The 12,926-nt window shown below is 37.4% G+C and overlaps 1 protein-coding gene across 1 annotated transcript in view; it reads right to left on the bottom strand.

The window, feature by feature from the left end:
- Positions 1–423: 423 nt before the first annotated feature.
- Positions 424–12,926, bottom strand: part of IPO5 (importin 5) — a 38,464-nt gene continuing 25,961 nt past the window's right edge. Inside the window, exons 16-26 of the mRNA XM_074378444.1 lie at positions 11,943–12,075; positions 11,735–11,856; positions 10,108–10,204; positions 8,776–8,948; positions 7,191–7,302; positions 7,050–7,105; positions 5,870–5,992; positions 4,740–4,959; positions 3,930–4,158; positions 2,401–2,542; positions 424–1,753 (exon numbers count right to left, since the gene is read on the bottom strand). Coding sequence (XP_074234545.1) covers positions 1,667–1,753; positions 2,401–2,542; positions 3,930–4,158; positions 4,740–4,959; positions 5,870–5,992; positions 7,050–7,105; positions 7,191–7,302; positions 8,776–8,948; positions 10,108–10,204; positions 11,735–11,856; positions 11,943–12,075 — 1,494 coding nt within the window. The 3' untranslated portion in view covers positions 424–1,666. The remainder of the gene's footprint in view (positions 1,754–2,400; positions 2,543–3,929; positions 4,159–4,739; positions 4,960–5,869; positions 5,993–7,049; positions 7,106–7,190; positions 7,303–8,775; positions 8,949–10,107; positions 10,205–11,734; positions 11,857–11,942; positions 12,076–12,926) is intronic.

Here is a 12,926-nt window from a genome sequence, read left to right as displayed (position 1 = left end):
TGCTCATACTTCCATGTCAACTTAGGCAGGCACACCACATTTTTAACATGTTTTAAGTATAGCAATAAAAAATAAAAACAAACCTAAATTGCTCCAGGTGATTGGCATGAGTACACAAATTGGCTTTTCAAACGGTATTCCATATACGTAGAGAGGGGTTGTCCGTACTCCAACAGGAAAACAAGCTATAAAGCAGCTTTAAATACCACCCAACACACGTTACAAGTCAAACTGGTACCCACTAAAGCAATGATCGTGCTGGAGGAGTCTTTCAACATGGCGTCTGACCAGATACCAAAGTTTCTGGGCTGAAAACTGAAAATACACACAAAGGGTATTTGCTCCCAACCAAACCATCTCAATGTAATTTATTCTACTTTCTGTTCCATTTCAGATTCAGTTTCAATAAAGTAATGCAAATCATTTAAAGAAAAAACCTTTAATTTTAAATTCTGATCTAGGCATAAAATTCATTTGTGTATCACGGTTAAATTCAGTACAAACTATAAAAATGTTAACACTGGAGTTTCAACAGAAATCTAATAAGACCTCTTAAAAATTCAAAGAAACAACAGCAAGTCATTTACTGCTATGAGGTTAATACATAAAGGAAAAAACATTCACACATTTTACTGAATTTATCAGTAAATAATTTTAGCCATAATACTTATCATAAAATTAAAAGTTTAAAAGTTGTGTGTGGCTCCACAGCAATTACAATTTGCAATGAAAATACGAAGCCAAATCTTCATCTAACATGAACAATGCTAGCTGTAAAACCACTGGTTGAAATTTGCACACCGATTGCGAACAGAGTAGGCGTATCATAACTTAGCTTAAGTTAAAGTGGAAGATGGTAAAAACTAGAGGCTTTTATGTTTGAATTGCACAAAGAAAATATTAGGGGGAAATAAAATTCAGAGCCATCTTTATTACTTTAAAAAATATTCTTCTTATATTAAAAACATTAAATGAATCAAAGCCAGACAGGACTGAGTTTTTACACATACTTTTGTTGTATTTCAATGCTGTTTATTGAGGAGTGAATGAGACCACTGCCAGACATGCCAACGACGCTTCACATTCAAGGGCTGGAAGCTGAAAAGCTTTCCAAGCTGAGACACTGCATAAGCCTTTTGGGCAAAAGAGCTGAAAGTGACATAAAATAGCATCTTCATGCTTACTGTTCTTGTCTGCAGCATTGTGCCAATTTTGGGATCTGCTTTGCTGGGCAGAAGGCTTCTTTCTACCCTACAAAAAGACTCACACTCCAATGAAGAGAATTAACACGAGGTGTGTAGCAATTTGTTTTAACACACATCTACGCTGAACTGATCTTAAAGCTGTTTTGTCTTAGATCTCCTTTTATCTAATGAGAAAAATTAATTTTATTTCCCTTTCACCGTCACATGGGTGGGTTACACCAACAGAAAACTAGTCCTCAGTGCTGCTGCCGGGCTCGGGGGGCTGCCTCAGTGGTGTGACAGAAATCCATTTAAACACCATCCTGAAACCCACCGCACGTCTCCTGCCGTTGGGGCTTTGCAGAGGAATGGCCTACACACAACTCTACCGTTCTCTTTTGCTCAAAAACAAAACAAAGAAACCTAAACAAAAGGGTAAACGTTTATTTGGAGTTATTTTCTGGTGGTGATATTAAGGCCCTTCAAGCAGAGTTCAGGAGCTCCTGTATGGCTGCCTGCTGCCCGGGACTGAGCTGCGCGATGCATTCAGCCCACAGTCCTCCGGAAGTCTAGGGGAAGAACATTTTCGCAGATTTAGATTCGGTGATACGGTCACTGGGAAGTATTTTCATCATCACCATTAGGTACATTATAATCATGACAAAATACTTTTCTTCCCAGTAAATTCGTTTGATGAACATCATTGTGAAAGCAAGAAACCTTTTCATTTCCATAAAGTTTATTTCATTTATAGTAAGTTTTCTTCACTAATTTTTGCACTGATTAAGTTACATTTTAGCTTCAGATGACACATTCTGGTAACCTACATGCATGAATTTAGGTAGGAAAAGCCATTTTTAAAACTTTGGTATCTGACAGCTTATTACTACTGAAACTTCATCCTATTATTTTCACAGATTTGCAGAAAAACTTCTACGTAATGAGTATGTGCTAATAATAAGCACTACTGGAAGGTTCAGAGTGTCTCAAATTTAAGACGAAGGTTTTAGTTTTAATAAATTATGAGAATATATGTGTAGATTATATTAAGTACAATCCATCTGAGGCTTGATGACAAGAGAGTATAAAAATGAAATGTCCCTAGTTCATTGGATTTCTATTTCTTCTAATAGAGAAAAATACAAAAACAGAAACAAAACCAAAAAAACCCCAAATAACTTAGTTCTTTGTTCCCAATCTCACCAAATCGGCTTACCTGTACTTGGCGAACTACATTAGCCAGACGTTTGGCACAAGGATCTTCATGTTTAATTGCCTCATGCATTTCGCCTTCTGCAATTATACTGAATATTTTGGGCAGATTGGTATTGTTTGGGCCAAGAACAATTGGGTGATTACTGACAAAAGAAAAGAAAACCATTATAAAAGAAAATTCTAAGAAGAAATCACTCAAGCACTCACTTTCCTACAGCCTTCCTCCAACACTGAAGTTTGTTATTAGGTCTTCATGCAACGATCATGCACTCACTAACGCTAACTGCCTTTTAAATTCAGCAAGAGGAAACCAGCTAATTTTACTTATTAGTTTTCCAGTTTCTTCCCATGTAAATAATGAGAAACAAAACCAAAACCAACCAAACGAAAAAACTTACTTGGCTCATCACTGCTGGCTATTTTAAGGGTAAACAACAGAATGCTCTAAGTGCTTTAAAAATAATTTGACTTATTAAAAAAATGTTACAAAGAACAGTTTCATAACACAAATTTTACTTAATACAGCAAAATGGTTTCTAAAATACATTGGAAGTTGAAAAGGATATACATGTGTTTAAACGTGAGCAGGGAAATAAACTCCAGTTAAGTTTTAATAGAAAGAAATCTAACAGTGATCTAATTACAATTTCAGTCTTTGTCATTAAGAAAATTCCAGAGCAGTTATTTCTAAAGGAGCTGATTAAACAGCACGATGGAGAACTGGTCACTGCAAAGGCGGGAGCAGGTAAGGAGTCTCTAGGATGGCTGTCACACTCCTGGGTGACGATCTCAGTGGGAAGACTCACAGGATTTGTGTAAATAAGGACTTAAAACAGGCATGAAAGAACACAGCCATTGGACCATTTCTACCAACTCCAGGAGACGAGTGGTGAAGCTCTTGAATTTATTCATGAGCTAAAAGCAGTAATTAATAGTGAGAGTCTAGATATGACTAATACTTGGGGAAGCTGGACTTAGAAAAAAACAGACCACCACAGAACACACCCTTGATTGAGCTTCTACAGCCCCCAGGTTGCTGCAATTCTTAGATCCATTCACCAGCACAAAACAGCATTAACACCAGTGGCCCGAGCGTGACCCCCATCTGGTGTACTCCCCTTACACCACTGATTTTTGAATCCAAAGAAAATCACCAGTATTCCAGACGGTCAAATAACAGGACTCACAATGTTCCTTGATCTCATTGTACTAATAAGTGATGTCAATTATACCTCAGTCAAGCTAGTGAGTGAAAGGATAAATGAACGAATGAGTGGGGTGCGAGACAATGTTAGCAGGGGATATTCTCTAAACCTCATGTTCTATAATGCCTCATCTACTGAATTTAATTCCAAAAAGAATAACTCAAAATTAGATCTGATTATAATGCAATCTTAACAGTGGTACAGCTTCTTAACCTGATCTATAAAGACAGCATTATCATAAATGTATACACCTGAAGGCTGTGCACAGGCAGCACCGTCTTATGTACAGGGGAAGGAAATAAGGTCTATCTGGTCCCTTTCTTACCTTTCAATCAGGTCGCACAGATAATTGAAAGTCTGGACAGCTTCTTCTTTATCCTCATGTAGTGGAAGCCAAGAGAGCCAGTGTGGGAGGACTTCTTCCACGTTCACACAGTCAGGCTTGAACTTCATAATTTTCCCCACTGCCGAGATGCAGTTCTCTGTAGCATTGACATTTTCTTTGGTCTTAGAATCAGCGGACTGAATAACCCTCACCAGCAGCGGAAGTGCTTCTAAAATAAGTGTTACAAAAAGTCAGTCAGGACCTCGTATTTTCATGCAAATGATCATAAATATTTCTTTGTATCTTCGGTCCAGTTATGAATTACAGTGAAGAAATGTTAAAGTGTAAGAAATGTTTTGCTTTCTCGGCTACAGAATCCCAGACGAGGGGAAAGGGAGCCTGCCTGAGCGCGGGCAGGAGCACCGCACTCCACTATTAGGGACCTGAGAGGTTAGCAGCCTCCAGATTTACACTTCCGATCACCTCAGGGTACTTAAGCTTTTAAAAGTCATTTAGCCATATTCCTGCACTGAACTTACAGGAACCCCAGTGAGTTTTAAAGCATACCCTCCCACGCCCCAAATGAACTGGACCCTGGGACTGGGTGAGGAGGCTGTGCTTCCGCTCAGATTTCATTTCCATTTCTATGAGAATGAGGACAGCAAATTCCTAAGTGCTGTAGGTGAGGTGTTTGAAAAAAGTAAAGAGAACAAAGCAGTTTACAGTGTTTGCGGGTGCAGAAAAGAAAACAAGACAGGGACAACAGGGATGTCTGGGATGAAATTCATGTAACCAAATAAACACAAGTACCTGTACAAAAAGGACGGTAGTTGTCCCCACCGTACTGTGCCATGACTCCGAGGCCGTACGCAGCTGCCTGCCTGACTTCTGGGCTGTTGTCACACACATACTGGAGCATCGGCCTCAAGAAATATTCTGCGTATTTAAATGAGGCTGGACTACAGTGTTCTATGACATCATCAAAGATGCACAATCCCCACTGTCTGTCTGGCCATGGTCTATGTGGACACTACAAAAGAGAAACTCTTTTAGGCTTTGAATACTGGAGTACATAAAGATTGTAAAGAAATACACATTCACTATAACTGTCATCTCACATCCCATGTGATTCCTGGTGTAGACAATGAAAAACAACATAGTAACAATCACTTCTTGTCAATAACAACCCTCAAACTACTACACTGATTTAACAAAGACAACTTTAGAAGAATTGTGTGATTTGTCACAGAGTTCCACAATATGACATTACCAAGTATCAGGAAGAACTGACAGAAGCAGTAATGCATATACATTCACTTTACAAAAGAGATAGGACAATGCTGTGTTTAAAAAACACAATAGTAAAAGCTGCAGAGATTTAATTTTACAGTTACTGATTCAACAGGATGTCATATGTGCCTCGGTCTTTTTAAAAAATGTACTGCACTACTAAATATCATAAAACACAAAATTTAAAGCCAAAAAAAGATAAACATATGACTGCTTTTAATTTGTAATACATTAAAAAAAAAATGGAACATAGAAGGCTATCATCCAGAACCCTTGATCGCTTGTTGTATATAACAAGGATCATCACTGAGTTTTCTAGGGTCCACAGGGGAAAAAAGAAGGTAACCATTTTATTTTCAATTATTAAGCAGGGTACAAATACTCTGAAACAACAAAAAATCACTTGTATGTCTTCAGAATGTATTAGAAATTAACTGAACTATGGAAAAGCTAATTAGCAAACTTCAAGCACATACTGAGTGAGAAGACATCCAGGGCAATGCAGTAAACTTGGTGCAATTAAAGACGTACAGTGGAAAGGCTATGATTTCTAAGATCCATTTTAACTTGAAAGTCTAAGGTTTCAAATGCTGTAATGAAACATTTCCTGGTCAACTATCTAAAAACTGTCAAAGAGAGGTACCACTTACAATTAGGTTGACAATTAATGGAAGCAGCTGTTCAAACCATGGTAACACTTTTTCCCTGTAGCTGCTGAATATTGAGTGTAAAATGTCTGACACTTTGGTCAGAATATAAACATCATTATCATCCTAAGAAAAGAAAACAAACACACACATATACTTCACATATATTAAAAAGTATCCTCACTATTATTAAGACTAACATTTATTTTAAAAAATCTAAGAAATTAGAAAATCAAATTTCTCATCACTTTAAGGGCACAGCAAGAGTCCAGAGACTGAGGCTCCCTCAGTGAGTGGGCGTCGCGTCTCCTGTCTGCCTATGGAAAGAAAGGTGTGGCGAATACGGTGCTTATTGCAAAGACTTTTCTTGGAACATATTTTAAAAACAGAAGGTTGAAAAATTACCCCAAACTTCAAAGTTGTGGAACAGAAATGTTTTTACTTTAGTATTTTGTTTGTTTTCTGTAAGAATGTTTCTAATTTTGGAGCAGGATGGTGGGGAGATGTGGGGCCAGTTACCTACAACACCTCACTCCTGGGAGCAATGAGAGTGTCAGCAGGTGAGCACCCTGCAGAGGACTGGGGACGGCCTGCACGTGTCAGCACCAGTCCGCCGCATGGCCTCATGCCACACACTCTAGACCTTAAACACACAGCTGAAATGTTTGACGGTGGCAAGTGGTTTGATGGTGCGAGGACGAAGTGACAAGGTGAATAATTACGTCAACCGCCGCATGCATGGCATTTACAAGGACATCTGCACTATTCTGCAGGCCAGTGGAAAGACAGTTGATGTTACAGAAAGATCTGGCCTTAAGACTGTCAACCATGTGGCTTGAGGCAATCATTTACCATCTGAGTTTGAGTTCACTCATCCTTAAAGTGGTGAAACCACCACTAAATACAAACGGTCATTGTGAGGAGCATGTAGAAGAAAACACGAGGTCAACTCCAAACAGCTGTTACATGAGGTGTTACAACAAAATGCCCACACACCCAAAACACAGATCAGCTGATTTCAAATTACTTATTCTCTGATAAATGAAATAAATGTCAGATTCTTCCGTTAAAGATTACTAACAAATACAACTTATGAGAAGTCAGATGAATCAGAAACTTTAACATTTAAAATCTTCTGGATGCAAACGGTCGTGTAAATTAAGTTCCAAAGGGAATGATTTACCTCATCTTGTAGTGACTCTTCCACCTGTTCATCATAGTCTTCATCTTGTCTTTTAACTAAAACACACCCAAATAAATGCCTTTTTAATGGTCACCAAAATGGTCAAGGATTACACTCAGAAACAAAAGCACAGGAACTCACCTTGCCGCAGTTCTTGATTTTTAAAATGTTCTTCAAGTTTAGCTTTCAGTATACCTCCCAACTCTTCAAAGTGCTCGTTATTAAGGCATCCATCTCCCATGACTTCAATGCACTAAAACAAGGTTGAGGAAAGCAAGCAACCCATAAGATTTAAGTGTTTTTAGAGTCAAAAGTTAAACTCTATTAAGAATCACATGGAAGTATGAGAAAAATTAAAGCAACTCAACAGCTGAAAGATTACTGATCAATTGAGTAGATACACTTGGTTTATATTTGCTACCAGGCCAGCATTTTAAAATAAGAATTAAAAAAAATTTTGTTCCTTTTAAACATGTCCTGAGCACGTCTTAAATGCCAGGAATTACGCCAGGTGCTGCGGATTCAAAGATGGGAAACACCACCAGCTTCTAAGGACCTCAATCACTACGCACGTAACTCTGTACAAAGATGGCCCTGGAGAAAGGATAAGTCTGCCAGGGAAGGGCATCACAGGCAGAGGGAGTGATACGGGTGAAAGCATGGAAGCAGGTATTCTTCAGAAAGGTGGAAGAAAATCTGAACTTCAGGAGCGTAAACAGGAACAAATAGAGATGCTGAAGCATTTTTAAACCAAATGGTGGAGCAAGCTATGGAGCTGTGAGCAAGAGGGGTGACCAACAATACGGGAAGGAGAGCGACTCAAAGAGCAAGTGAACGCTTGAGAAAACACGAATGAACTGGGAGGAAAAGGAGTGGCTTTTGGAGAAGACCAAGTGAGGCTGCTTCAACAGCAAAAAAGAGATCTGGCAATGGGAAAACACAGAGAGGAATTTAGGAGAAACAACAGGACAGAAACTAGACACAAGCTGGAGATGAAACCTAAGCTTCTGTTGTTAGATTACAACATAAATGATGGAAACTAATCAAGACTGGAATACAAGCCATAAAAAGTGATAAAATAATGCTATTTGCAGCAACATGGATGTCCTTGGAGAATGTCATTCTAAGTGAAGCAAGCCAGAAACAGAAAGAAAAATATCATATGATATCACTCATATGTGGAATCTAAAAAAAAAAAAAAAAAAAAAAAAAGACAAATGAACTTATATATAAAACAGAAACACTCACAGACATAGAATATAGACATGTGGCTGCCAGGAGGGGTGGGGGGTGGGAAGGGATAAACTGGGAGTTCGAGATTTGCATGTACTGACTGGTATATATAAATAGATAAACAAGTTTATACTGCATAGCACAGGGAAACATATTCAATATCTTGTAGTAGCTTATAGTGAAAAAGAATATGAAAATGAATATATGAATATTCATGTATGACTGAAGAATTGTGCTGTACACTAGAAACTGACACAACATTGTAAACTGACAATACCTCAATAAAAAAAAATTTAAAAAGTGACTGGAATACAAGAGGATCTACTCTTAAAAAAAACGTAACACCAAAATATTAACGTAAAAAAGAACTGAACATTTTTGGTAGAAAAGGAAAATCATCCGTTATAGCATTAAAAAGAAATCCTATTTATTTAGCAAGACTAATAAACGGGCACACAACCTTATACATAGTTTTTAAGAGAAAAATATTTACCTTTGCAAAAGAATGCATTATTTCTGAGAGGACATCTGAATCTGGTTCCGTGCCAATGGCTTTAATTAGAGCATCACACATAAAATGCCACATCTGTGTGAGATACTCAGGACCACGGACTCTTGCACATTCCAGAAGAAGAGGCATGGATTCTGCTGCTGCCACTCGAACACGTTTTATTGTTAAGGAAAATGTACCCACTATCCTTAGGTTACACTTACTGTAATCACTACCCTCAAGACCGTTTTATCATTTTGCTTACTTAAATATGGACATGCTCACTGAGTTAACAAGAGTGCTAAGCAACTTCTGTTTACCTAAGATTGAAATGCAGGAGCTTGTGTTAAATATAATGTGTGTATAAAGACAGGTGTTTCCCTGCCCCTAAGATATACCTCCTGTCTTTTCTGTCACCTACACATAACAGGAATGAATGCTCAGAGGTAACCCCCAAACTTAACAGTGACTGTGAAAGGGCCTGGACCTCTCACAGCATGTCTCGAGATGTACCTATCCCAAAACTTCAGGTAATACGATGTCCTGAAGCTATGACTTTACTAAGAAAACTACTGAGGATCAATTTCTGAATTAGCTGTTTCAGTTTTCAGTAACAATTAAGCTGCTTCCCTCTATCTAATGCCATTTCTAAAATAAAGTCTTGAGACTTTCTCTTTAAACATAATTCTGCTCTGTCACCGGGTATTAAGTCTGCTGGGCAAAAGCCGTCTTCTCTAAAGGATGCCACTGCAGGATGTGCGTGAGGAACTACCACAAAGGAGCTCGAGAGTCAGAAAGACCTGGGTTTGGGTCCAGGCTGCACCACCCCACTGGGCTGTCCTTTTTTACCCACCTATGAATGTGTGTGCGTGCGTGTGTACCTATACATACTAGTTACTACTGCCCCTGCACTGAGGAGGAAAACATTTAACACGCAGATTTAGCAGGAGACATTTCTCCCTAAAGGTGCTGTCCACATTTGAAATGTGCTGCAGAAAGTCAATAATCAGTCAGTCTCTAACTATTAAAAAAAGGTCTTACTTTCTTAACACCACCAAAAGATACTTGGGAAAAGTAACACTTATACACAGTTCTAAGCACTGGCAATCCTTACAGAGAACTGTCAACTAGGGGATAGCTGACATTTTCTTTTTCCTGTTTTTGACACACATGAAACAAAGGTACTTACAAAGAACCAAGTTTATAACCTGAAACTACATCAGTGCAAACAATACTGGTGACGCACCCTCCGGTGTGCACAAAGTCTAACACTTGAATTATCTACAACTTAAGTAAATCTATAGAAGTGTTTCCCATTCAAAAATTATAGGATATCATCGTGGAAATAAAATTTCAGTAGAGGAACCATGAGTTTGACAACCTGTTCAGTGTATTCCACAAAGCCTTCTTTTAACTCCTTAGCATAGCAAACCTGAAACCAGAGAAGAAACCAAGATCCATGTTAATTTTTATCTCTTAGTATTTATTGACAAACTGTAAACTCATAAGGACCAGAGTATTGTATCCTAACCAGAACTACATTTAAAGTCGTAGGCAGGAATGTCAGGTTAGTCTTCTAACTAAAGGGAGTTGTAAAATGGGAGAGGCCACATGATGACTGTAGCATATAATGTCATTCAAAGGGTGGAATACTTTGTACTCTTATTCTGTGTGTGGGAGAATTTAGCAAAAGTTTCAACACTCCAAAAATACTTCCAACAAGAGATATTACTTAATTAACGTGAACTAAAGATTAAAAAAAAAAAGCTTGAAACCTTAATCATAGCACATCACTTTTGTAAATCTGCAGCAAACAGACTTATGTTATTTTGAATTTTTAAAAAATCCCTTCAGTGCGACAGAAAAAACCAGTTTGAAAATAATTGTTTCTTTATTCTCTTCTATTACATTAAAAGATCTGCTAATTTTGTTTAAAGATGTTATATTTGTTTTCAAGTTGAGAGAAAAAGATACTATAAAAAAATCCAAAATATTTATAAAATTATAGGCAGTTAAGTACTGGTAAGAATAGGTTCACAAAATATACATTTAAATAAATTAAGAAACATGATTTATTAACACAAAATAAAATTTAAGCCATTAACTTTTATTTAGGCTTACTTAACTGCTAAGTTTATAATATACTATAATTTCTTAATTCTATCTTTTAAAAAATATATTATCCCTGAGAGGGAGGGTATAGCTCATTGGCAGAGCACGTGCCTAGCATGCACAAGGTCCTGGGTTCAACCTCCAGTGCCTCTATATGTATATATATGTGTGTGTGTGTGTATATACATACATACATACATACATACAGTAAATAAAAATATATTAAAATATAATAAAATAATCTAGTTACTTCCCCCATTTAAAAAATATGTATATTTTCCCTCATTGTCTGTAACACATGCTCATTGGGAAAAAAAAAGCAAATCAAAGAAAGCTTATCACACACAGACTCCATAATACCACAAGAGACAATCATTGTAAACATTTTAATTTTCCTACATGTCTTTTTTCCCCCATACAAAATGAAATTAAACCAGTTTTATTTTTAATAACATGTCATTCAAAAATATTCCTTGGCCATCTACTATATACAAGCACCAACCAGACAAAAATCCTTGCCCTAAGGTAGCTGTGTATTGGCTGTGCAGTACTCCAGGGCTGAGTAATTACTGCTCATCTTCCTAACAACAGGCATTTGAACTATTCATTTTTTTTGTTGTTGTTGTTATTAAAAACAACACTGGTAGTGAATGGTCTTGTCCACGGTTTCTTTAGGATAGAAACCAAGAAGTAGAAATGTTGTGTCAGAAGGTTTCTCTATTTTATTTCTTAAAGAATATATTCCTGACTCTTCAAAATAATTTCTTCAACTATGAAAAGCTCTCCTATGAAATGTATAGAAATGTGAGAAGCTGTAAAACAAAGTTCAGTAAGCATGGTAATTACTTACCAGCATCTGACAAGCAGTTGACTTTTCTTCCAGTCCTGCAGTTTTAATACCAAAACTTTGCTGATCTCCAAGGTTCACAAATTCCCAACCATCATCATCACTCATGTTTTCCATGTCCTGGGCTATTAACAGAGAAGCAAGCAAATTCACATTAAAAACAACAGAGAGAGAACTTCTATAATTGCTATGTCCTTGTGAAGACACCTACTATCTAAAAGGGCTACTTCAGGCTTAATTGAAGCTGTCTTCATTAAAGGCCCCATAACCACTGGAAGGTATTGCTGAAATTCTTTTCCAAGGATTTTGCACATTCTGGCCCATGCTGAGATCATGTAAGAGATCTGGGGGAAAAAATTAAAAACTAAATTAAAACTGATTCTAAAAAATGGGTAAACAAGACATCATAAAGAAAGCCACTTCCCTGTTTCATGGAAATAATGTTTTATTATACATTCATGGCTCTTTAAGCAATAGCGCATTTTCTAAAACCCCATACTTAAAATGCTCAGAAACATGAAAAGTCACTGTGAATTTCTATACTGGGATACAGACAACAGGTGAGACAAAAGGTCAAGACCAGCACCATGCCTTATTTTTCCCTACTTTCAAGAGGCAATATATAGTTTTCTCTAATAGCATTTGAATCACATAACTAAAACCCACTGAAACATTCAACTGCTGGGCCCTACCTTTCTTGAAGGCAGGAACATATTTGACTTTGTACCCCCTAACATCTAACACTCCATTCATCAGACACTTACTAACACCCAAGAAACGAAACATCCCCTTCTCTTGGCTGTTTAAGTTTTCTGTGTTAAGTGGTTATGTATATATTTAAGACATCTCTTTTCTTATTACTGTGTTTACGAAGGCTTAACTCACCTACAAATTACCTACAATCTGGATCTAATTCTAATCCATCCCTATTGCCCAGAAAGTGATTTTCACCCTCCACTGTGTTTATCTCACATGCATGTGTGTGCAAACACACTACCCACTCCTAATTCAAAAAACCAAAAAAAAAAAAAAAAAAAAAAATCGTGAAGTTAAGATTTAATTCAGCATTTACCGATGCTTGTCATACAGCAGGCTTTGTGACTATCACTAAGACTATGACAGACGTTTACGATGTTATTACAACACAGTGTCATAAGTAGCCACCACTGAGACTAGCACTGGCCATGGGATGTGC

This window comes from Camelus bactrianus, chromosome 14, assembly GCF_048773025.1.
Source record: "Camelus bactrianus isolate YW-2024 breed Bactrian camel chromosome 14, ASM4877302v1, whole genome shotgun sequence".
NCBI lineage: Eukaryota > Metazoa > Chordata > Mammalia > Artiodactyla > Camelidae > Camelus > Camelus bactrianus.
The sequence above is the reverse complement of the archived record's forward strand: the minus strand, read 5'-3'. Positions and strand labels throughout refer to the sequence as shown.